This window comes from Urocampus carinirostris, chromosome 19, assembly GCF_059441175.1.
Source record: "Urocampus carinirostris isolate Australia breed hairy pipefish chromosome 19, RoL_Ucar_1.0, whole genome shotgun sequence".
In the NCBI taxonomy this organism is placed as follows: Eukaryota; Metazoa; Chordata; class Actinopteri; order Syngnathiformes; family Syngnathidae; genus Urocampus; species Urocampus carinirostris.
In genome coordinates this window covers 22,615,432-22,640,629 of record NC_142367.1, presented here as the reverse complement: position 1 = coordinate 22,640,629, position 25,198 = coordinate 22,615,432, and the positions used below count along the sequence as shown (strand labels likewise).

The window sequence follows — 25,198 nt, the reverse complement described above, 5'->3', positions numbered from 1 at the left end:
ACATTTACGACGCCTTAATGGTCTACTCAATCTGGACACATACTAGCTTTATAGGGTTGCATTTGTGGCACCGCGGAGACTAATAAACATTGTCCCCCGGTCGCAGATGGCCGTCTAGATGTTCCCCGCATGTGCGTTTTATCAAATGTATGGAAGGATAATTGCTGTTCGGAATTACAGCACAGCGACGTGTCTACCATTGGAAATTACAGACAAATAAAGTGACAGTGTGTAATAAGTCACAACTAGTGATCGTTATACTTAAAAATGAGCGGAAGTCCAAAGGATACCACTTTCATACCGAATTCAAAAATCTACCGTAATTTCCGCACTATAAGGCACACCTAAAAGCCTTTATTTTTTTCAAAAGCTGACCATGCGCCTTATAATACAGTGCGCCTTATATATGGATCAATATTAAGTCGCAAAGTCTTGCAACTAAGGCAAGCAGCCCCCGAAGGTGAAGTCGTCCGCGGTGTATGCTGGGATTTATATACTGGCGTTTCATTTCCTAACCAATGTGTCAATCATCATTTGAATCAGTCACTATTGGCTAAAGTTATTCGGAGGCAAAGGGGGCGGATCCTTTTTATCATTTACAGGCTGGCATAGGCTAAAGGGGCGAAACAAAGCCTGAAATTGGCCGAAAAAGATGTATGTGAATCACACGTTGGTTGAGTTGCACTACAGCATAGAGCAAACATTTTTTAATATTCTGTATTTGTAAATATTTGACTCTCCTGGATTTACTACACTCACGGTTGTAAGAAGACCATGGTTACGTATCATTATTGAACGTGATGGCTGCAAGAGAACTTAGGTGAGCTATGCGGCTTTATATTTTCCCGGTATCTTGTTTTAGAACGATCTTGAGGTTTCTGTGATGAGTCTATTTTTAAACTATATTCAATTCAAAGTGTTCATTGTCATATGCACAGTAAAGAACCCCGTTTCCCTGCACAATAAAATTCTTACTTTGCTGTCCACACAGTTGCCAGCAAAAAATATAATGGAAACTAAGAGATGTTTGTTTGGTGACATTGTACAGACACTGTTTTCGTAGATGTCTGAGACACGTATTTGCTTCTTTGCAAGCTTTCGAAATGTTAAGGGGGTAATCAGTTGGACTGAACTATCTGACTGTTTTGTCCACGTTCCCATTGTAGCGCCTTATAATCCGGTGCGCCTTATGTATGTAAAATATAGGACCAAAAACTATTTTTTGGGGGTGCGCCCTATAACCCGGTGCGCCTCATAGTGCGGAAAATACGGTACTTCCATTTTTACTAATTGCAACCAGTGACAACAAAAGACTAAGTCAACTGGATACACTCTGAGCAGCTGAGAAGAGCAAAAATCTGGAGTTGGTCAGTGTTGGTGTGAGTGGCTAACTTTAGAAGCTAGCAAAAAGGGGATTAAAAGATTCCAAGTGCAAACAAGAATTTGTTAAATGTCCAGACACAGATAAACTCAGTATCGCGAAATACTGTGGAAGGTGAGAGACATTGAAGGATGTAGCAAGATTTTTGAGCAGGGAGCAACTAACAACCACAATTGTGGCTAGTCATGGCCCTGTATGCACTCGAGTGGCTAACAGGACTGGCTGAAGAAGGAAACTATGGACTAAAGGCAGAAAATGACTGAATCGAAGTACTTGGTGACTATGACATGTAGGACTCAGCTAAGGAAGTTGAGTGGCAGGTAAAGGGACCGTGTTTGTCTTGACTCTATTTGACCCTTAGATGTTGCTGTATTGAACAGTGCAACAAACAAGTGCTTAAAATCACAATTAAGAATACAAACTATGGAGATTCAAAGTGACCAAACTGCACCATTTTTCTTTCCCTTTTTTCCTCCCAACCTTTCACAAGTTTTTGGGGTACCTGTAGTAACAAGAGGGTGGATAGTCATGACAATAAAATGTCTCAACCTATGAGTATGTCTATTTCTAAAATTATCATGTTTTTACCTTTATTATGCTAAGAATACAAAAGGTCCCTTTAAGTGCTTAAAATAAACAGGGGTACAATCTAACTTCGCTAAATGGTCATTTGGGCTTCCGTAGTTCTTAAAATGACAGTCAAATATGTCAGCATCTTCACATTGCATACCTGCCAACCTGTACGGTTTTGCCATACAAAGTACGTTTATTATGCATTTTAAGACGAGTACAACATACAAAAAAATCTGTACGGAAAAACGCAAATTTGTCAATGATGGGTACCATCCGGTATACACCGACTATCACCAAACGGGAAATCAATCAAGTCAAAGGAGTTCGCCGCGGAAGCCTCTATCTCGGTATCGTTTTTTTCGTTGCAAACGAAGCGAGCGGTTTGATGCTACTGTGCGCATGCGTCTGCCGCCTGGGGATTTCCCATCATGCATCACTCCGATCAGGGGTTGATTGAGTAAACTTGAAATACATTTGGTCTTAAAAAACATCGGATTACATGTGGTAGTTGTGTAGTGAAAGGAAGTCCGTCTCTCTTAAGAGAACCGGCTTTTTCGGCTCAACTCATTAAAGAGAGCCGGCTCTCAAACGGCTCACTTGCTTTGTGCATTATATTACGAATGATGATGTTGTATAAAGAAGTTAAGAAAAAAAGGAAGTTTGAAATGAGAAAATGAAACAAGACAGGTTTGCAGTTATCCCTTTAAGTAGTATATTACCAACAATAATTGAATGCAGAAAATGAATGCATAATTTGAATAAGAAAATGTATTATTCTACTAAATTCTATTTGCATGTATTTTTTCCTTCTACAGTGATCGTCCTAGCTTCTTCATTTTTGAACTTTTTTTATAATAAACCTCATTCATGTCGAGCAACTCAGGATCTCACAACAAAATGTTATTTAAAAATATATATGACATAAGGAAACACATGTACAATATAACATGTTAAACGACATGAATAAAAGAAAATGGTGTAAGATTATTTTGTATTTTGTAAGGGAAAATACAACATTTTGCAAGGGCATGGAGCCCTGTAAATTGACAGGTACGGTAGCTGTACTAAATAGACGCTGAGTAAAGAGTATTTTTACACCTCTCGCTTGGGTTTAATTATCACACTCACTTGCTAGGCAAAATGTAAATATTTTTAACTTTATCCATACTTTTGTATAACTTAGATAACACGGGTGGAGATTCGAACCCACAACTCAGAAGTCGAGAAGCAGGTCACGTGACTATGCTAACCAGCCCTCGATTAAAATGACCGAAAAACCACAAATTGCACAACACAATAACATTTAAATCATACTTTTTACGAATGTTAAAATGATACAGTAAGTTGTCAAACACCGAAAAAAAGCTCAAGTCGTTAGCCTGTTTCGCCCGCAACGAACCGCAAACTCACCGGTCCATCGCAGCGACTGTGCCCGCGTAGAAGTGCTCACAAGTCGGCCTCGCAGAATAGTCGCCGCCGTGGCCTTGTCACCGAAGAAGGCAGCACTTCCTACGCGAAATTCGATCGCTAAAAAGCAGAACGCCGGAGATGGATTCGATTTCAGGAAGACTTTTTTTCTTTCTCGCTAGCTAGCGAAAGACTTTCCCCGAGAAAAGGGCGACAGCTGCGGGACACAATCAATTAAAGGCCATCGACAAGTGTAGTAATCCCTCCTTTACCCCGACAGATTAGACCAAAGCGTTTAATGGGAAAAAATAACCAGCATTTAACGAGACACTTCAAAATAATTGAACCGGTTTAGAATTTTAGCATTTAATAGATTACTGTTGTTTCACTACCTTTTCAAATAAATAACTCCAAAATGATTCAGTCCTAAACTAATTAGCCAAACGTGGCTTTGAACAAATATACTAATAGCCCACAGTCTAACAATAATCTGAATTTTGTTTGAATATATGTTTACATATAAGTATAGTAAACCCTGGTTTATTGCTGGGATTACGTTCCAGAAAAGAACCCTAAACAGGTGAAATCCGTGAAGCAGAAACCTTAATGACCTACAAAATTGAATACTTTCTTATACATCAAAACCGTACAACAAACCTTTTGTACGGACCCAAGAATGCGTTTAACAAATATAAGTACTCTGTACTTTACCTTTAAACATGTATTTTTTTTACCAATCAGAAAGCATAACACAATGCATGATGAAAATCTATTTTAGCTAGCAAGCTATCTATCCATTCAACTATCATCCGACTACCTACCTACCTGTCAGACTATTTATCTATCTTTCGGGCCGTCTGACTACCCATCTAGCCATGGGACTTTATCCATCTATCCATCTATCTGACTAACAATTCATCTATCCAACTATTCATCTATCCGACTATCCATCGATCTATCTATCTGACTATTTATCGGACTATCCGACTATCCATCTATCGGACTATCCGACTATCTATTCATCTATCTGTCCATCTATTCATCTATCTGACTGTCCATCTATCCCACTATCATTTATCTATCCGTCTATCAGACTATCTGACTATTCATCTATCCAACTATCCATCTATCCGACTATCATCTATATCCATCTATCTATCAGATTATCCGACTATTCATCTATCCGACTATCCATATATCGGACTATCCATCGACGCACCTATCTATCGGACTATCCGACCATCTATCTGACTATCCATCTATCAGACTATTCATATATCGGACTATCCATCGACGCACCTATCTATCGGACTATCCGACCATCTATCTGACTATCCATCTATCAGACTATTCATCTATCAGACTATCCATCTATCTATCTGACTATCTATCCATCTATCGGAGTATCCGACAATTTATTCATCTATCTGTTTATCCATCGATCCATATATATATCGGACTATCCAACTATCCATCTATACGACTATCATCTATCTATCAGTCTATTCATCTATCCGACTATCCATCTATCTATCCGACTATCAATCCATCTATCCGACTATCAATCCATCTATCTGACTATCCATCGATCCACCTATCTATCGGACTATCCATCTGTCAGACTATTCATCTATTCGACTATCCATCTATCTATCTGACTGACTATCTATTCATCTATCTGACTATCCATCGATCCACCTATCTATCGGACTATCCATCTATCAGACTATTCATCTATTCGACTATCCATCTATCTATCTGACTATCTATCGATCCATCTATCTATTGAACTATCCATCTATCCGACTATCTGACTATTCATCTATCCGACTATCATCAATCTATCCGTCTATCCATCAGACTATCCGACTATTTATCCATCTATCTATCTGACTATCAATCCATCTATCTGACTGTCCGCCTATCTATCTGAATATCCGACTATCCATCTCACCGAGTATCCATCCATCTATCTATTCATCTACCTATCATCTATCTGACTATCCGACTATATTCATCTATTTGACTCTATCCATCCATCTATCAATCTATGTGACTATCCAGTCATTCTGTGGTGATAAAATTGTGCCTAATCCCCATCTGAAACCTGTGAAATCTTCACCTTTCACATAAATCAGCAGATCAACACAAGGGCCTGCCCCCTTTCCGTCATCGACGGAATCACCAAACCTCCTTCAAGGAGCCCGGCGGTGTCTGTGAGTTCGATTAATCTCGCACTAAAAAAGAAACTCAGACTTTCTGAACTTTGACTGCTCTGACATTTAAAATCAGCTCCTGGCTCCCGAGCAGCTCTTCAAACGGCTCCACAGGGTGGGCCCCTCCTCACCCACGCAAGACACATGAACGCGGGCAGCTGTCGATCGCTCAAGCCAGCTCGTGCGTCCGCTTTTAGCTTCAGTTAAAGGGCCAGCGTATGCGTTTCCAGCTCAGGTATCTGGTAAGAGAAGAACGATCCATAGTTGGACATTGCTTTCCCCCACGATCACGTGGAAATTTCAGGTAATGTGCATTTGTGTAAATGGAAATAAAATTCAAGGTAACAACATGCACCCACCCAAAAATAGTCTTTGGTGATATATTTTCATGTATAATGCACACCAGACTATAAATCCTATGAAATTGAGACTATAGTAGGCAAGGTTTATACATATTTTCAACTTTTTTAAGGACTTTCAAAGTCATGTTCAAAATTCTCCATTCCCATTAAAAAGAAGGAAACTGGTGTAAATCCTGAAATATATCTGCGATTTAGATATGCAATTCTTAATCTTGCGAGTGCATTTTTTAAAGATATACATTAATGATTTACTCAAGATCTAAAAATCATATTTGTTTTTGAGACAAATCTCTCCGTATATAGATGTTGGGTAAAAATGAATATGTAGCTTATAATTCCAGGTACAGGAAGTTCTTCCTATTACAAGTTACCACTACCTTTATTTTTCGCATGGTCCTTTAATAAATGATCATAATTGATGCGTTATCCTTGCACTAATACATATTTTATAGTGCCCTGCTTGTGTCCTCTTGGGAACAACTCCTAGGGGTCTCTGGTGCTTCACAGAACAATGCCGTACAAACTAATGCCAGCTGCAGTCAATTCCGAGGTAAGAAGAAATACAATGGCAAAGCTAAGACAGCAGAGAGCAGCGCCGGTATCATTTTTAAGCAGACTTGTTGAAAAACATGGCAACAATTTCAAGCATTTACAATCGCTTTTCAACCCTTGAAAATACAACATTACAACATTAAAATTCAAACGTTTGCAAGGGTTTCAAGCACCCGTACAAATTCTGATTATAGTCTGTGTTATATGATGTGCACCAGGTGCACTTTCAAATTTCTGGCCAACTTAAAATTTTTAAGTGCTCCTTATAGTTCAGAAAACATGGTAATCAATCTAAAGGCTACTAGAAACAACACTGGGCATGTTTTGTATGACTTCTATTTAATATTATGGAACAGGAAGTGCAGACATTTGCATCCTAATTATGAGTCAGATGAACTCATTCAATGCCAGACATTTTTTTTACCATTGTGACTCATTTTTGAAAGCCCACAGAAAATGTAATTCTGTAGCTACTGTATATAGGCATAGGACATATCTAAGAAAACCTCTGAGAAAATTGTCTTTTTGTGAAAAGTTCCATTTCAAGAACTTTGACTTTGGTGCCCCTTTTTGCATTTGTAATACCTCCAATATCTAAACAATGCTTTCCATAAACACAAGGGCAATTTGCTTGCAAAAAATTTTTCTGGGGCAGAAAACTAAACTTATGTATAAATCATGATTAACTTTGAAAGAACAATTGCAACGATGTTTCAAATGACGTGATCAACGTGGCAATCGCGTTCCTGCGGCAATGCACGAAACGTCATCCCGGTCTGTCCCGACGATGACGAAGTTTCTTCGCCATCTTTTTTCGAAAGAAAGAAACTCTGTTGCAGCATTTGCTGTCTGTATTCATCCATATACTAGCTACTCTGACCACACTCTTGCCACTCTCCATTGCTGAATACAGGTAGCAAGACTAGGAAGTGGGTGCTTCATTGATGTGTGGACAAAGATCTAATCAAAGCCACCCCTGTCATCTAGTGATAATTTAACATACTGAAACCATTCCCAGAGGCTTAATAGGTACAGATAAACTGTGCCAAAGCCTTTGTAATAGCTTTTTGAAAAAACAAACAAAAAAATGTACACGTTATGGCAGAGGTGTCAAACTCATTTTAACTCGGGGCCACACGATAGAACAATCTGTCGGGGCTGGACTAGTAGATTAAAGAGAAAGAAAAAGAGATTATGAAATAAGAGAAAGAGGGAGGGACAAGGAGAGAGGGCGGGACAAAGAAAGAAAAAGAGAGTGAGGGAGAAACAAAAGATAAAAAGTTGTGAGAGAGGGGGAAAAGAAAGGGAGAGGAAGAAAGAAATCCAAAGAGAAATAGAAAGATAGAAGGAGAGAAAAGAAAGCGAAAAAGAAAAGGTATGAAGAGAAAAGGAAAAAAGGAAGTTAGAGCAAAAGAGGTTAAAAGACACAGATAGAGAAAGAGACAAAGAGCAACAAAGGAAGAGAAAAAGAGAGACACAAGAGACAGAGTGGGAGAAAAAGGGTGGAAGAGAGAGAGAGCGAGAGAGATAAATACAAGTCCAGTGTCTTTGTTCGAGGCACCTGGCTTTGGCAACATCAAGTTGACATATTTCAACCTGCAGCTTGTTTTTCTCTTGCGCTTCTCTGAGTCTTGTCTCGCGGGCCGGATTCAATCCCTTAGCGGGCCTGATCTGGCCCGCGGGCCTCCTGTTTGACACCTGTGCGTTATGGCATCGAACAAGTGAAATACAGTATAAAAACTGATTTTACCTCCTGTTAGTTACAAAAACCTGACGTTTGGACAGGTTCTGTGACTGGACTTTTTATAACCAGCCCGTATGTCCACTCATTCCATTGTTGACTTTTGGCTCCCACACGTCAGTCTGAACCGCTAAGGAGCCCCCCTCAAAATCCCCTCCCGACCTCCTCACTTCGTCCGCTGTGGCCCCCCGAAAGCTGAGAGACGGCGCTGATGTTGTTGCCTAGCAACTGGACGGCGGGAAAAAATCGGGGCTATCGTTTTGGGGGTTTAATAGGGAGGGAGATTATTTGTGCTGGAGTGTGCCGGGAAGAATCGTAATCAGCGCGTGCGAAAACAGAACGCGTCATTGAGCAAATATTTCTTCAGTCTGATGAACTGGGAATGACCAAACTGTAGCTTGGAGTAAAAAGGTCAGAGATAAGGGTATTTAAGAGATAAAAGTTGCATTAAACTAAAATGTATGAAGTCAGGAAGACAAGAAATTAGCATTTCAACTTGCTAGTGTGACGCTAACAGGAGTTTGCTCCCACATTGCGGTGGTAACTCCCAAAATATAAGATAAAACCCTAGAACAGGGGTGCCAAATTTGTGCGGTCCCTTCCCAAGGTTTCTTCATTTTCCTCATGTTGAGGTTTTTGAGTTTTTCCTCGCCCTCATGTAGGTTTTAGATCAGGGGATGGTGTCATAATAGTCTGTGGTTTGCAATAATCTGTGGTCTGTGCAGCCCTTTGAGACTGTCCCTTCTCAAGGTTTCTTCATTTTCCTCATGTTGAGGTTTTTGAGTCTTTCCTTGCCCTCGTGTAGGTTTTAGATCAGGGGATGGTGTCATAATAGTAGTTTGCAATAGTCTGTGGTCTGTGCAGCCCTTTGAGACTCTTTGTGTGATTAAGGGCGTCACAAATAAACATGACTAAAAAAATGATGACTTGAATCGAGGTTTTTGAGTTTTTCCCTGCCCTCATGTAGGTTCTTAATCAGGGGATGGTGTCCTAATAGTCTGTGGTTTGCAATAATCTGTGGTCTGTGCAGCCCTTTGAGACTCCTTGTAATTAAGGGTGTCACTAATACTTGAAATGACTTGACTTGACTTCCATCATGCTAAAGTTTTTGAATTTTTCCTTGCCCTCATGTAGGTTTTAGATCAGGGGATTGTGTCATAATAGTCTGTAGTAGTCTGTGCAGCCCTTTAAGACCTCTCGTGAGTAAGGGCTAGACACAGACACATGACAAATAAACATCCGTGAAAAGAATGTCAACTCCAAATGTAGCTTTGTTTTTCCTTGGTACGCTCCATCATTCAGCCTACTTTAATTGTGTTTCCGTAAAGCAATGGTTAGCACATTCGTCCAACACGCGAAAGGTCACTGGTTCAAGACCTGGTGGAAACATATGTTGCCCTGGAGATGGATGGGCACCACCAGGCTGTACTTGCCCAAGACACACCACAGGAAATGATGCCCCTATCACCCTAGTGGTTAAGGGATCCAACCAACATATTATAATCATGGATGAAAGGGTATGTTTTCCAAACACAACACATGTATTCACTAGAAATTGGGATAAAAGATGTTCATGTTTGGCATTAAATGTGTTAACTGGTTTATTTTAACAGTTGAGTGAAGGCAGTTTTACACCAAAACCAATGCACCACGCTCTACAAACTCAACACTGCCCTCTAGTGGCCAAAGAGAGCATTTGGTTTGCATTTATTTAAGAAATCATAACATGATAGAAGTGACCAAAATAATCGGCCCTACCTTAAACACCAGCCTGAAATTAACACTCTGTTTTTGCTTACATTTCTTGTTAATGTAATCCCTTGCTACTTTGCGTTTCATACTTTTCAGTCTTAGTTCATCACAGGTAAAAAATGAAATGAACTTGACTGTAATGCCGCAATCCAACACCCCTGGTCTAATATTGCTGAGAGCAGGGGCTGATAGGGCAGATTTATGTTGTGCGTGGGGACTTTTTTTTTTTTTTTTTTAAACACTTTTTCTGCCTAAAACTAAAAGCGCCGTTGTGGCTGCGAACCATTATCCAGGTCGACTATTGCTGTTAGCGAAGGTGGAGTGTTTGGGGCAGAGAACATTTTTGACACGCCTGGCGGCTCTTTTTTGCTGCTCAATCAACCAAAAAGTAACCTGCACTCATGCGGCCGTGATCCTTTATCCCCGATCACACTGTGAGTAGGGAATGACAGAGCGAATTTTTTGTCGGGCCCGGCAGCTTTTTTGCTGTTCTGTCCACCAAAAAGTCAACTGCACTTATAAAGGCAGAGCACACTTAAGTTGAGCCTGCAGCTCTTTTTTGCTGTTATTTCTACATAAAAGGAACTGCACTCATGCGGCCACAATCCATTACCCCCAATCCCACATTGCTGCGAACAAGGACTGGCAGAAGGCAGTTTTTTTCGTTCTAGCATGCATTAAATTAAATGCATGGTTGTGACCGGGATCCATTATCCCTGGTCCATTTTTGCCAAGAGCATGCCATTGTGGCCTGTCTAAAATGAACTGCACTGTTTTGACCGCGATCCGTTAGCTCCAGGTAACTATCGCTGAGAGCGGGGCTGAGAGAACCATATACTGTAGATATGGATTGATAGATTAATAGAAATATGGACCGGCAGACAGATTCATTATCCTCGGTCAACGATTGATGTAAGCGGGTCTTGAAAAGTGCATGTTAAAAATATGAGGAGGGATTTTTTGCAGATTTTCACATATCATGGGAGCTTCTGCTCTCCATTTACTGCAATAAATGAGATTACACTACATTTAAACCTGTTTCATGTATGACAATGAAAAAAAAAATCTCTTATTTATGTTGCGAGAGAATCTAAATGCGCACATTTTTCTTTCAACCTTTCAACACCTCCTGACTGATTTCCTCACTGCAAATTGGCCTTGTGGATTAATATGTCATCTTTAACAAAGCGCCAATTTTTCTGATTTGGGCTTCTCCAATTGGGCCCTGCAGGGAAAACGCTTGCCACTGTAAACTTGTAAGCTATTTATCTTTAAGACGGATGCGGGAATTCAATCGTAACTGTAAACGACTCTGAAGAGAGCGAAAATGTTATCAGCGCGGAAAGGTGTGCCTAATAAAACAGCCGTGTCAAAATTCAGCAAGATCCTCTCGGGGGGTGACCTTTATTTGAGACTAAATGGAAATTCAAGATTAATATTCTTTGAATTCACTAAGCTAATTGTGTTTTTTTCCCGTGAATGGAGGGCAAATGCTTGAAAATAGGATAATTTTTCACGGGAAAATCGTCCTCACATTAGATAGGGGCATCAAGCCAATTTCGACATGCGCTGTTTCTGTTTGTTTACCCTGACAAGCCATTAGAGTGTTGTTTGTGTGGTTATCACCTCCTGCAAATGGACAATTATGAATATTTATGCTTTTAACTGACATGGACGAGGCAAATTACTAAAAAACAATTAAAAAAAAAAAGCAAATTGGCAAGTCAAATTTGGCTTATAGTTGATGACCACGATTAAAGAACTGGAGAAAATAAATAACGGTTTATTGAAAGCCAATACATATTTAAATTTAGGGGTTGTTCTCATCACACATACACAAATAGAAACCATTTCCTGGGGATTACCTTGTGTGCGGTCCCTTCTCAAGGTTTCTTCCTTTACCTCATGCTGTGGTTTTTGAGTTTTTCCTTGCCCTCATATGGTTTTAGATCAGGGGATGGTGTAATAATAGTCTGTGGTTTACAATAGTCTGTGCAGCCCTTTGAGACTCCTTGTGATTACGTGCATCACAAATAAACATGACTTGACTTGAGAAGCCTAACAAAGTAAATCTGTAATTGATGAGCTTGATTAATGTACTAGGAGATCATTGAGATAATTATAATTATTATTATTTTAATTGGAGGATAGTCCCGCCTCGATTTGTTAGGTTAACCCCAACACTTGTAATAAAAACCTGCATGTAAAGAAGACACAGAGACGTGAATATGACTTACTTGCAAGGAGAATGACCATAGTCTGCCTGTTACAGTCTACTAGACACTCTGAAAAAGTCTATTTCGTCCTTGCCTTTATATTGTATTAGGAACGCCCTAGTTTACATGTTTCTTCTGATAAAGGGAGGGGGAGTGACAAAAAAAACTGTTTGAGATCTGTTTTCAAAACAACACCTTATCGTATCAACACCTGTTTAAACCTACAACAACATGTTATCGTATCAACAATATTACTACTATTGAACTAGGCGAGAATGGCACACTAAGCAACAATATACACAGTATGCAACAGTAGGATAACTTATTTACAGTTTAAATCCATCACAATTATACAGTACAAAAATGGATCTTAGGGAAATTTTGTTTTTTGGGTGCGCCTTATAATCTGCAAAATACTGTTACTCCTTCTGTACCCCACTTTTAAACAGGTTTCTTCCATAGTTAAGCCCAAACATATTTGGACAATGACACAAGTTTAGATATTTTAGCTGTTTGTATAAACACATCCCAGAATCCATCCATTATCTGGACCGCTTATCCTCAGTAAGTTTGCGGGGGTGCTGGAGCCCATCCCAGCTATCTTCGGGCAGTGGGTAGGGAACACCCTGAACTGGTTCCCAGCCAGTCGCAGGACACACAGGAACATACAACTCGCTCGCTCATTCTCAACTAGGGACAATTTGGACCAGCCAATGAACCTGAAATGCTTGTTTTTGGACCGGAGGAAACCCACGCAAGCACGGGGAGAACATGCAAACTCCAAACAGGAGGTTCGATCTCATGACCTCAGAATGGAGGTAAAAAAATCCCAATCCAAGATGATGATATACTCAAAGTAAATTGAATGCGGTTCTTGAACTGTTTTGGAAGGGTAAAATACTGATGTATGGTTCAAAACCTGAAATAAACAGTGCAAGTGTTACTAATATTGATTAACCTCAGTTGGACCGCACAGAAATAGAAGTTTTTTTTTTTTGTCACCTGATTTTCTTTTTGCAATTAAATGCCTGCGGATGAATGTGGCATGAGCATCTTAGCTGGAAAACAGCTGAGACAATAGCTTGAAGCCTTACCTGGTATCTTGTCAAATTTGATCACAATCAAAACATTGTATTTTACACATTTTTCTAAAGGTATGTCAAAGCGTCTCTAAAAGTGGGCATTTGCAGACGACCAGTTTACAACACTAAAACATTTGCAAATTCGTATTTTACTTTAGCCAATTTTTAAGACATTGTGGGAGAGTTGTAAATGTGTGACTTCTCTTTCCAGGGGTCAATTAATGATTGTGCACACTTGGCGTAATAATAGTGTGCAAAAAGAATTCACGAATTGCATTGCGCACGTCTATTTTCGGCTCTGATTTGAATTCACCCCCTGGATGAGAAAAATGATTTTAACATGTATCTGTCATTTACTCGTGCATTCATGTATAGTCAGCTATTTGGCCACATTCAGCGCAACCCCAACGTCGGAGCAGATGAGGAATTTCACCATCCGGGGGAATCCTCCCCTCCCAAATGTGAAGTTGGTTTGGCCCACCTCCACTCTATTCTGTCGCAGTAGAATGAAAAAAAAAAGGCACGAATGATACGAATAAGGAACGATGGAGGGCAGCAAGGTACTAGGTGAAGGCAAAAAAGCCAGGAAAAGAAAAAGAAACGCGAAATTAACAGACATGTTAGAGGGAGGCTAGAGACCAAGGAGACAGCGGCACTGCAGCAGGAGATCCCCCAGACGCAGGCATCTGCTAGTGTAGACTGATTTGAATTATTTTGCTCATCCTCAAAGACGAGATCTGCGAATGTTTTTCAATTGCCATCCACAGCAGCCGACAAAACTACACACAATAGCTAAGGTGTTCTACAACAAGCAAGGAATCGATTTCAAGTAGCTGACATACAGTAAAAAAGCGCAATCACTATATTGTTCTGTCTGTTTAGCATTTGCACCTGCGGCAACCGCCTCCAAAACGGTCTCATCTGTTTACCTTTTGTTTCATTCTCCCTACATCCATTTTTCTTTGGTGGACATAGCTTATCTGTGGGTGGGCACTGCACACCACTGCCCCCCTCTAGTAACGCCCTTTTATGCGAGGCTACAGATATATACACTGCGCAAACAGTACAGTCAAAAATGTTCCTGACCCTGCTCACAAATGCCACATTGTGGTTGTTTGGGTCACGCCTTAGCAGAGACAGCCTGATCCAAATACTTATGTGGGGGGGATCTAAGTAACAGGTTCAATGTAGCCTAATGTAGTGGAGTAAGAGTACAGTTTCTTCTTCACAAATCTACTCGAGTAAAGGGACAGTGATATAAAAATACACCTAAAAGTACAAAATGTCCCCCAAATTACTCAAATAAATGTAACAGAGTAAATGTATTTTGTTAGTACTCACCTGTGTGTATTGGTCAGGAAAGAAGACATTAGAGTAATGATGGAGCAAGAGTAAATCAATCCTTTTTTTGAGGGATGGGGGGAAACGAGCGTCTATATGATGAACAGGCTGCCGAGCCCTGAGCGGGACCCATTTCCATACAGACTTAATTAAATGGTTTCATTTTTTTTCCATGTGTAAGTGAGCCATCTGTATAATGGCTTCCCGAAGACGGCAGACCGAAGGCATTTTTGTTTTGTTTAACTGCCCTTTGGAGTGTTTTTGCATACGAATGGCGTCTGGCCGTGCAGCACCCCAGGCTGCGTATTTGCCCTTTGAGGACGTGGCGCATTCTTTTGAAAAAGAACATTTTAGCAATTTAAAGCTTTTCAAACAATCCTTGAAATGGAAGTACAATATGAGAAGCGTGTTTTTGGAAGTGAGCTTTAGCGCAAATGTAGGGGTCTATGATTTAATCTTAATGGGCATTGAAATGTTATTTATACATTTTACTATAAAGGATTTTATTAAATACAAGTTACATTTATCGAGTGCAATGAAGATTTTCATTGAGTGAGCTTCAGGTCACGCTGTTCCGAATGCGAATGTTTTGTTTAGTTCTGTTGATAACAGGACTCTGACGGAGTAGGCCAGAGGCACAAGGACAGACATAGAGACGCTCTTCTCCAAGATGGTGGGGCCACGTGCGGGCTTTTCCTGGCGCGCCCATCGGAGGAGCCGGCGCACCAGCTGGCGGAAAAAGGCGTGGGCCGGGAGAACTTTGAGAAGATCGAGGGAGAACGAGAGAGAAGGCTTGACGGAGACTCAAGCGACACTAATTCGGCTAATTCGATGGAGTTCACTTAGTTAAATTATTTAAAAAATTAAATCTGCAAGAATTATGTTTACAGAAAAACAAGAACGAGGACAAGGGTTGACGCGGGAAAAGGAGACATGGTTTCTGATAAGCTTTCTTGTTGTGAGTCCTTTAGACATGGCGGCGTCTTTCTGCGAGGAGGCGGCGGCGCGCCCATGGGGGGAGGAGTCCCTGGCACGCCCAGGGGAGGAGTCAGCACGCTCCATGGGGGGTGGCCGACGCCCCGACGTATCAAAAAGACGGAAGATGGAGAGAGAGAGAGACAGGAGGCAGACGGGAGCAGAGACGAAAAGATGGGAGGCTCGACAGGACTAATTAGACTAATTGGACTGGAATTCACTTAATAAATAATTTAAAAAAATAAATCTGCCCCCGTGTGGAAAAGCCTGTCTCTTGTCAATCTGTTTCCCTAAAATTAAGAAAACGAGCATGCATTGTTAGGAGAATAAAGTTTGTGTTTGGTTAATGGAGTCAGATAACTAATCCGAACAATTTGGTAAACGCTATATTTGTAAATATAGTTTTTCCCCTAACAATAACGAGTGCTAAAAAACACCCGAAAGAATACAAACTACAGTGCCTAAAACACAATGTTATTTTCCCTTACTTTCCTGGGTAAGAAAAAGGAGGAGTGCAGTGGGAGTGGTGGGAAAATTATGTTTCCTTTAAGCAAACAGTTTTGCAGATTTCAACTATCATTTTCATATTTTCTTAAACAAAACACTGGCAGTATTTTTTCTCTTTCTCCCTTTTGGCATCATTTTTTTGTAAAATATACATTAAAACTTGAAAACCAGGTTAATAATATAACAAAATCTAAAACAACAGCAAAACGATTCACCAAAATCAACAACTTCTATTACTTCCTGAGCCACAGTAACCATAAATGATCAACAACTTAACACTGTCAGTTTAGGCAACATGATTTAACAAATCCATCAAACTGGTGGAGGGAATTAACTTTTCAGCATTTGTGTCGGAGGGATTACTTTAAAGCTGTTTTTTTCTTTAAAGTGTGCATTGTCTAAGAAATAAATAAATTGAAAAACACTTCTCTGGGTTATTGTGGAGTAAATGAGGTAATGTGCATTTCCTGTATGGGAAAAACCGAGTTTACGATGGAAGGAGAGAAGCAGCGCTACTTGTGCTGCAGTTGCTTCCGTTAATTTGAGACTTTCCATAGCAAATGGCGTAAAAGCGCGTTCTCAGCGGAATATTATCCCGCTCTAATTGCCGCCGTTTATCTCTTTAAAACGCTTCTCTAACCGAAGACAAACCTTAAATAATTCGCCACACTCTGGCTTGTTGAACTATAGCACCGATGGGGAATGCAAACAACATGCTTCGAACTGAAACCTTCTTTACAGAGGATCCAAAATGCATGTTAGTGACTATTGTTCAATAATTAGTGGGAAGTGCTCCTTCACTTTTTGCGCAAAGGTCCAAAAACCGATACAAGAAAATGTGGAGCATCTTCGAATTAGCGTAAATTCCGGACTATAAGCCGCTACTTTTTTCCCAAACGTTCAAACCTGCGGCTTATTCAGTGATGCGGCCAATTTATGTCATTTTTCTAACAGCCGCCAGCGGCGCTCGAGTAAAAAAGGTAAGATTTAGACCGGTGGAATATATGCGCCGAGGAAGACTGCAACTTCTTAGCTTGTGCACAAATTAAATTAGCTTACACATATCTTCATTATGCAAATTGCAAAAAGAAAGGCACATGACGCAATTTTCAAGCTAAACGCAATCGAGCAGTCCGATAAAGAAGGAAACGGAGCTACTGCACGTAGACTTCACTATGCGAGCATGTTGCTAGCGTGATTTTGAATAAGGGAGCGTGGGACGACGTCTATATGGCAAAGTCTCTTTCCCATACTGGGGAAGACGACTTTGAGGACGTCAGTTATAAGAAGGAAGATGAGGACGGTCTACCGTGGTTTCTACAAGTACGGTATTTTGTTTTTTTTAACAAACCCGTATACTGGGTTGCGAGCGTGTTGCTAGTAGCGTTTTGCTACCCTTAACAGGCACGGTTTGGAATGAAAGTTATAATATTATAATTAAAGCTTTGAAAACTCTCTCGGTGTACCGTCTTTCTTTCTAAATATGTGTAACCGATGTATAATATGTATTTGCACCTGTATATTTTTGTAACGTATTTATTTGAGACACTTATTCTGATATGTTTTGCGAATTAAAAAAGAGGGGCGGAGCAAACGCCGGCTGACGGGAAGTGGGGCAAAGGTGAGTGAGACCTGTTGTCGCGGCGGACAATAGTGGATATATATTTTTCCCACCCTTACCTTTGGAAATATAGACTTTTTTTCCTTGGATTAGTTTCAACGGGTGCCCGGACTCTGCAGGTCTGCATCAAACCTTAAGTACCGGTATCATTTTCTGTTCATTTTGCCGGCTGTGGTTTTTGGACTGTGCACTTTATATTCAGTTACAACTGCGGGGCTCAAAGCCGGGTTTGGGCTAATTTTGTGATTGTGTTACATATTTTAATGTGGGCGCATGGGGCTTATATACAGGTGCGGGTTGTGTAAGTACAAAATCAGTTTTCCTCTTGAAATATGGTGGGTGCGGCTTATAATCAGGTGCGCTCTATAGTCCGGAATTTACGGTATATGTAGGGGATTGACAATATAACCTTGAGTTTCCTGTTTCTGTATCTATACGTACTATATTTGTATTTTAATAGTCAGAAATACTGAACTATACTCAATCCAGTTTTTCTTTGACGTAAAAACACGAGGTGCCTTTTTCTTAAAGGTACAGAGTGTATTGTTTGACTACTAGGTGTCACCGTATGGCGTGGTGCAAGTGTGTCAAACATCCGGCCCGCAGGCCAGACGGGTGGCTTAATCCGACCTGCTATACAATCCTGAGCAGGGTTGGGTAGGGTTACTTCAACTTGATTACTTTCAATTACTTTTGGATGACTCCAATACCAAATATGAAAATAAAAGACAAAAGAAACTAAATATGAATGAAATTACAAAATTTTGTGCAGGCTTGGGGAGTAACGGAATACATGGAACGGCAAAAATGATGTCGGCAAGCTGTTTGGATTTATTTTCATTTTGTTTCTGTCGCATTTTATGTTCGTTTTGCCGGAGATCAAAGCCAGGAGAGAAAGCTTACCACGTGTTGTGAGCCATCATTTTATTCATATTTAGTTTCTTTTGTCTTTTATTAGCATATTTGGTATTGGAGTCATCCAAAAGTCATTGAAAGTAATCCAGTTAAAGTTACCCTACCCAACCCTGATCCTGAGTATGTGAGTAGTTCTTTTCTCTCAAAAAGTTGTGGTTTTTATAATGAATGCAAACCTATTGCTCACACTGGCCGCTAGAGGGCAGTAAAGGATATACTGTACTCTCAACTTTAGTAGGCCCAGCCTAGGAGTTTAAACTGTTGTAGTCTCATTTTATTGTCCTGCATTGCTAAACTTTCAATTTGTATTCTTTTTTTATTCATTTCAAACCAGTACCACAATGAAGGCAAAACTTTTATTTATTCATTGCTCCCATTTGACTTTGTATAGCGTCGTGAGTGGGTTCAGGTGTAAAAACTAGTAAACTAGTCAATACATTTAATGCCAAATATGAAATGAATGAATAATATTCCCTTTAAAGCCCCAGTGTGTAATACTTGATCACTAGATAGCACTGTTGTCGAATACAAGCGAAAACCAGTGCCACAAAGAACAAGCGGAGAAGCAAGTTGGCAGACAAACTTGACGCCGACTTTAGATAGGAATTCCACTGTGTAAAATAAATAAATTTTTCAACCTATATATTTTTTTAATAACAATTAACATTAGTATGATTGTGCATGCATTTTTGCCTAGTATCAAATCAATGTTTTTTCTTATTGAATGAATTTTTTTTGCACCACTAGGAGGCATTAAATATTACAGACTGTCCCTTTAATGCTCAATTAACTGCATGTTTAAGGAAATCCGAAATGCTTCACTTCAGTGGCTTTGTCTTCAAGATAATAAAATCAATAGCTCATATATTCTTCGCTGAATCAGCATTTGTCCATGCTCAAAATGTCTAAACAAACTATCAGTCTTTTACTAGGTGTGAACTCGCATTTGCAGGGAACTATCGCCATCTACTGTTAAGGAGTTGAAATGACCCTCTTTTATTAGCATTATTTTGCCAGGGCAAAGGACTGTAACCCATTGAAAATGGGTCGGCGACCCACTTTTGGGTACGGAACCACCAGTTGTGAAACCGTATAATAAAAAATGCCGTAAAAACAGGAAATAGGTGGCTAGAATCACGCTTTTTCCCCCCCCCCATCCCCTTCAACTCTCATCTCTGTGAAAAGGATGCACAGTGCTCTCCAATTCGGTCACACACCGCAGCATCGCCGTTGTGCTTCTTATTTTCTCAGTTCAATTCGGGGCAGAATCATTTCAGCGTTTTAAGGGCAAGCGAATTATTCATCGGAACATACGAGTGGCGCGATAATCTGCTGGATTGCGGCGCATGAAAGCTCCCGCTGGAGGCTCTTCTCCGGGTTGCGGCGAATGCAAAAGTCGGACGAATGACGACCTGGAGAGCTCATTTTTTATACAGCTCGACTGTTACTGCTGCCCTTTACGCTCGACAGCGGTGCTGGAAATAGTCTGGTTTGCTCCGAGTTAGCTTGAAATTTAGTGTTTATTATAAGGAATATAATGCACCCGTAGGCACACTATAAAACAAAGGGCTGTTCAAGTCTCTTTACAGTGCCTGGCCAAAGTATTGATCCCCAATAACTCTTAGTCATATTGGCACATTACAGGTTTCAAACTTATAGCTAAAAAAAACATGAAAAGTCCATGCATGATTTTATATACTACCAACAGAACCTTAAAATTACATCTTGCGCTAACAGGGAGCTAATGCAGGTTAGCTAAAATCGGGGTAACATGCTCAAACTTTCTTGTCTTAGTTAAAAGCCTGGCTGCAGCATTTCGTACCAGTTGAAGGCTCTTGATTTTGGACTTCGGGAGACCGGAGAGTAGTGCATTACGGTAAGCGAGACAGGAGGTAATAAATGCGTGAATTATAATCTCCGCATCCGACTGAGACAGCATTGGGCGAATTTTAGCCATGTTGCGAAAATGGAAGAAAGCTGTTCTAGTAATATTCTTAACGTGTGTTTGAAAGGACAAATCGGGGTCAAATATGACACCTACATTTTTGACTGAGTCACTCTGGGAATCAACAACATGCGAGACCCAATCGTAAAGTGGAACCAAATTATTTCAACATATCATATATCAAAATTAAAAGTAGGTGTTGCCAAAATAGGGGGCGGTTCTCTCGGCTCATCCAGCTGACTCCAGAAGTTCCCTGATGACTCTTGAATGATCAAATGTCGACCTAAATGACTAACAATGACAAACCGAGTAAACCTAGGAGTTATGTGCAAGCAATAATATCAAAATAGTGTGAGCATAAAACCCCTGCAAACCTACTAAGACCTAGCCATCATGCTAAACTTTCAGCCCAAACAAGGAGAAAACTAATCAGGGAAGCAACCAAGAGGCCTATGATCACATTGGACGACCTGCAGGCATACAATCTGTGCATAAAACAACTATTAGTCGTACTCATAAATCTGCCCTTTATGGAAGAGTGGCCCTTCTTAAAAAATGACCATAAAAAGGCCCTTTTGGCATTTACAGCAATACTTTTGCAAGGCACTGTAAAGGGACAGTGTATTATTTGACCACTAGATGTCACTGTATTATGTACTGCACATGAGTCAAATTTCCCACAATGCCTGTCGACTAATGCATCTGCTTAGTGACGGCCCAGCAGCACTACATGCAAACATATCTGTATCAATGAGTAGATTTAGGTAAGAAATTATTCTAAAAATGTGCAAGAATTTTGTGATAAACAGTGATGCCTTTATATACAACATGGATTCATCCCTGGATTGTGCTTGTATCTAAAATTGCTCATATCTTGAGCAAATTTTCCCAATGGAAAATAACTGAAAACCAATTAATTCGTTCCCAGCCCCCCTAAAGCATTAAAAAAAAACCTGAATAGCTATAAAACATATTATCCAAATAATTAAAACACATTTGATTAGTACTTTAACATAAAAATACAGTAATGAGATGAATAAGATAATAGAAATGCTGATTTTCTCTCGCATGTCGGGCAAAATCTTTGCACGGAAGACATTTCATACATCAAATTTCTCATAGCTTGTATTCAATCCATAAGATACTATTTATGTCTAGTGATATTTTACACTTTGGTGCGACCCAAAAATAAGTGCTACATAGCACAAGGAAGAAGTTAAACGATTGTATTGACTAGTTCACTAGTTTTTACACCTGAACCCACTCACGGCGCTATACAAAGTCAAATGGAAGCAATAAAAAAAAAATTAAAGTTTTGCCTTCATTGTGGTACTGGTTTTTCTTTTTGCATGGAATTTGGGTACCTGTAGCAGCAAGATGATGGACATTTATGTCAGCTCCATCTAGGTGAGACTCATGATATTCAAAATAATGCCAATTTCTCAAAGCACATTTTTATGATAGTTTGAGTATTTTTTCTTGTTATTTAAATCGACATTGTTATTAAATAATGAATTGTTTTTTGATTCATCACTGGAAAGCACTAAATATTAAACACTGTCCCTTTAGACATAACAGAGTAAATGTCTCACAAGATGGAGTCCAGAAGATCTAACCCCCCACCCCCCTTCAATTAATCGCTAATATGAATTTTGTAATGTGGAAAATATTAATCTTACAGTGAAAAGTGCAATTTGAAGAGTATAAGCTGAAACTTGCTTTAGACAATTTACCTTTTATATTTCTATTTAAAATATTAGTTATAAAGGAGACGGAAAAATGGTCACTTTATAATGAGCTAAAAAAATTGTGTCATTTTTAAACAAAATAAAATTGTCAACATTATTTGAATAAATAATGTTCTTTTTCAGAAATTAAGGGTTTTTTGACAAATAGGAGGCACTAAATCAGGGGTGTCAAACTCATTTGAACTCAAGGGCCATACGATAGAATGAACATTCCCCCGGGGGCCGGACTATTAGATTGGAGAGAAAGAAAAAAAGTGAGAAAGAAATAAGAGAAAGAGAGGGTGAGAAAAAGAACGAGAGTGTGACAAAGAAAGGGAGAGAGAAAGAGAGAATGTAAAAAACAAATGAGATAAAAAGAGAAGAGGGGCGAGAATGAGAGAGAGAGAGAAAGAAATCCAAAGAGAAATCGAAAGAGAGTAGGAGAGAAAAGAGAAAGAGAGAAGGGGAGAAAGAGGGAAGGGGAAAGCAAGAGAGCGAGAAAAGAGAGAAAGCAAAAGAAGGTAAAACGACACACAGAAAGATACAAAGATGAACAAAGAAAGAGAAAAAGAGAGACAGAGAGTGAAAGAGAAATGGAGAGTGAGAGAAAAAGAGAGGAAGAGACAAAGAGAGAGAGAGAGAGAGAGAGAAATACAAGTACAGTATTTGTAAGAGGCACCTGGGTTTGTCAACATATTTCAACCTGCAGCTCGTTTTTATCTTGCGCTTCTCTGAGCTTTGTCTCGCGGGCCGGATTCAATCCCTTAGCGGGCCTGATCCGGCCCACGGGCCACCTGTTTGACACCCCTGCACTAAATAATACACAATGTCCCTATAATGAGCCGATACATCTCCTGCCGTCATTCTTTCCTAAAATCAGTGCTGCCATCTAGTGGTCAACCTTGGAATTACAACATACCCTCACAGTATAACTGTTACTTTTTTGGTTTGTTTACAATCAATCTAGACATTTAATTGCATGCTTCGTAAAACCTTGCAAAGACATGGGGTTTATGTGTTGCTCTGAGTTTTTTGCGCAGGTGAGGAACAGTTTTTTCCCGTCGTTACCAATTTGTTCCTTTGCCGTGACGCACAACAAAGCGCTTTGCCAACATTACCCTCCTTGATCTCCTTCGAGCAGAAAATAATCATATTAATTGTCCCGTTTCCGCTGTTGCGGCTGAAACACAAGTTTTTCTGTAATTGCCGCCGCGTGGGATCTGCCTTCCGATGGCTTTTTGATCGCGTTCGGGTGGCGCTCGACGTCAAGGGGATAATTAAAAGTCAGCAAATTGTGACCGATTGTAGGGGAGCGTTGTTGAGTGTTTATTGAAAATGAATGGGAATCCAAGGGGCATTAGGCATCTTCTTAAAGGTCAACCTAGAGTGAAACTATTTAATATATTGAATGTTCCCATCAAATTTCTGTGACAATTGAATATAGCGGATAGCACAATTTGTGACTCAGTACAGTGGTACCTCTACTTACGAGTGTCTTCAAATACGAAAGCTTCAGGTTATTTATTATAATATTACCTCAAGTTACAAAGGCGCTTCAGGATACAAAGTCGAAAATACAGTACAGTACACGCTGCGGTTCCAGAGTTTCAGAACGTAAACAACTTGGCTATTGCTTGAAATCTGCCTGGCAACACAGTCCGCATGCATTCTCTTGGTGTCAGCATCACAGTTCAGAGACGAGGAGGAGGGGTTCCGGCAGACGCGGCCATCATTCAATCAGCCCAATTTAAAGACATTTAGCAAAATTCCATGAAGTCTCAATTTGTGGGAAGGAATCACCCAGAAAAAGTGTTAACAAGTCGGGCTATCGCTACATCTGCCCCGCCCATTTCCGATTGGCAAAAGTGGACGTCATTGGATCAGTTTTTCAAGAAACGCGAGATAAAAAGGTAAATTAATATTTTTATTATTTTCTTTATCTTAATTTTTTTACACGATGTGCCTAGCATTATACGTTTATTGGGCGGCAATGTCATTTTAACATGTATTTGTTTCATGTTCTGATCCTCGTTTAGGATTTATTAAAAATATCATACTGCACTTTTGCGGGCCATGGAATGGATTAGCGCATTGACAAAATGCGTTTCTACTGACATTTTCAGGTTAGGAAGCTACTTCCAAATCAAATTAAATTTATAAGTAGAAAAACCACTGTTGTTTATTGAAGCGTCCTTCAATGTGCAAAACATGACCACAAGAGGGCAGCTTAAGACAGTGTGCATTATTAGATCACTGGTCGGGATACTATGGCTGGCGAGCCAGACATGGCTCTTATCATGAGTACAACTGGCTCAGACACAAAAACTGAGCTAGTGTAAATTTGTGTCATTCTATTACCGTAAATTCTGGACTATAAGCCGCTACTTTTTCCCCAAACTTTCAACCCTGCGGCTTATTCAGTGATGCGGCCAAGTTATGTAATTTTTCTAACGGCCGCCGAGGAAGACTGCAACTTCTTAGCTTGTGCACAAATTAAATTAGCGTAGACATATCCTCATCCTGCAAATTGCAAAAAGAAAGGCACATGACGCAACTTTCAAGCTAAACGCAATCGAGCAGTCCGATAAAGGAAACAGAGCTACTGCACGAAAACTTTACTTTGCGAGCGTGTTGCTAGCGTGTTTTTGAATAAGGGAGCGTGGGACGACATCTATATGACACAGTCTCTTTCCCATACTGAAGGAAGACGACTTTGATGACGTCAGTTATAAGGAGGAAGATGAGGACGGTTTACCGTGGTTTCTACATGTACGGTATGTTTTTTTTTAACAGACCCATTCACTGCATCGCGAGCGTGTTGCTAGTAGCGCTTTTCTAGTAGCGTTTTGCTACCCTCCACAGGCACGGTTTGGGATGAAAGTTAT

The 25,198-nt window shown here is 40.0% G+C and overlaps 1 protein-coding gene across 4 annotated transcripts in view; it reads right to left on the bottom strand.

Annotated features, from left to right (window-relative positions):
- The window catches only part of adprh (ADP-ribosylarginine hydrolase), a 118,678-nt gene that overhangs the window by 11,352 nt on the left and 82,128 nt on the right, over nt 1-25,198 (bottom strand). Inside the window, exon 1 of one of the 4 annotated variants that reach the window (XM_088323652.1) lies at nt 3,365-3,617. The exons of 2 other annotated variants lie outside the window; for them this stretch is intronic. In XM_088323652.1, the coding sequence (XP_088179778.1) occupies nt 3,365-3,372 (8 nt within the window). In that variant the 5' untranslated portion in view covers nt 3,373-3,617. Of the gene's footprint in view, nt 1-43; nt 149-3,364; nt 3,618-25,198 lie in introns of those variants that run through there. One more of the 4 variants, XM_088323655.1, reaches the window with a different exon arrangement.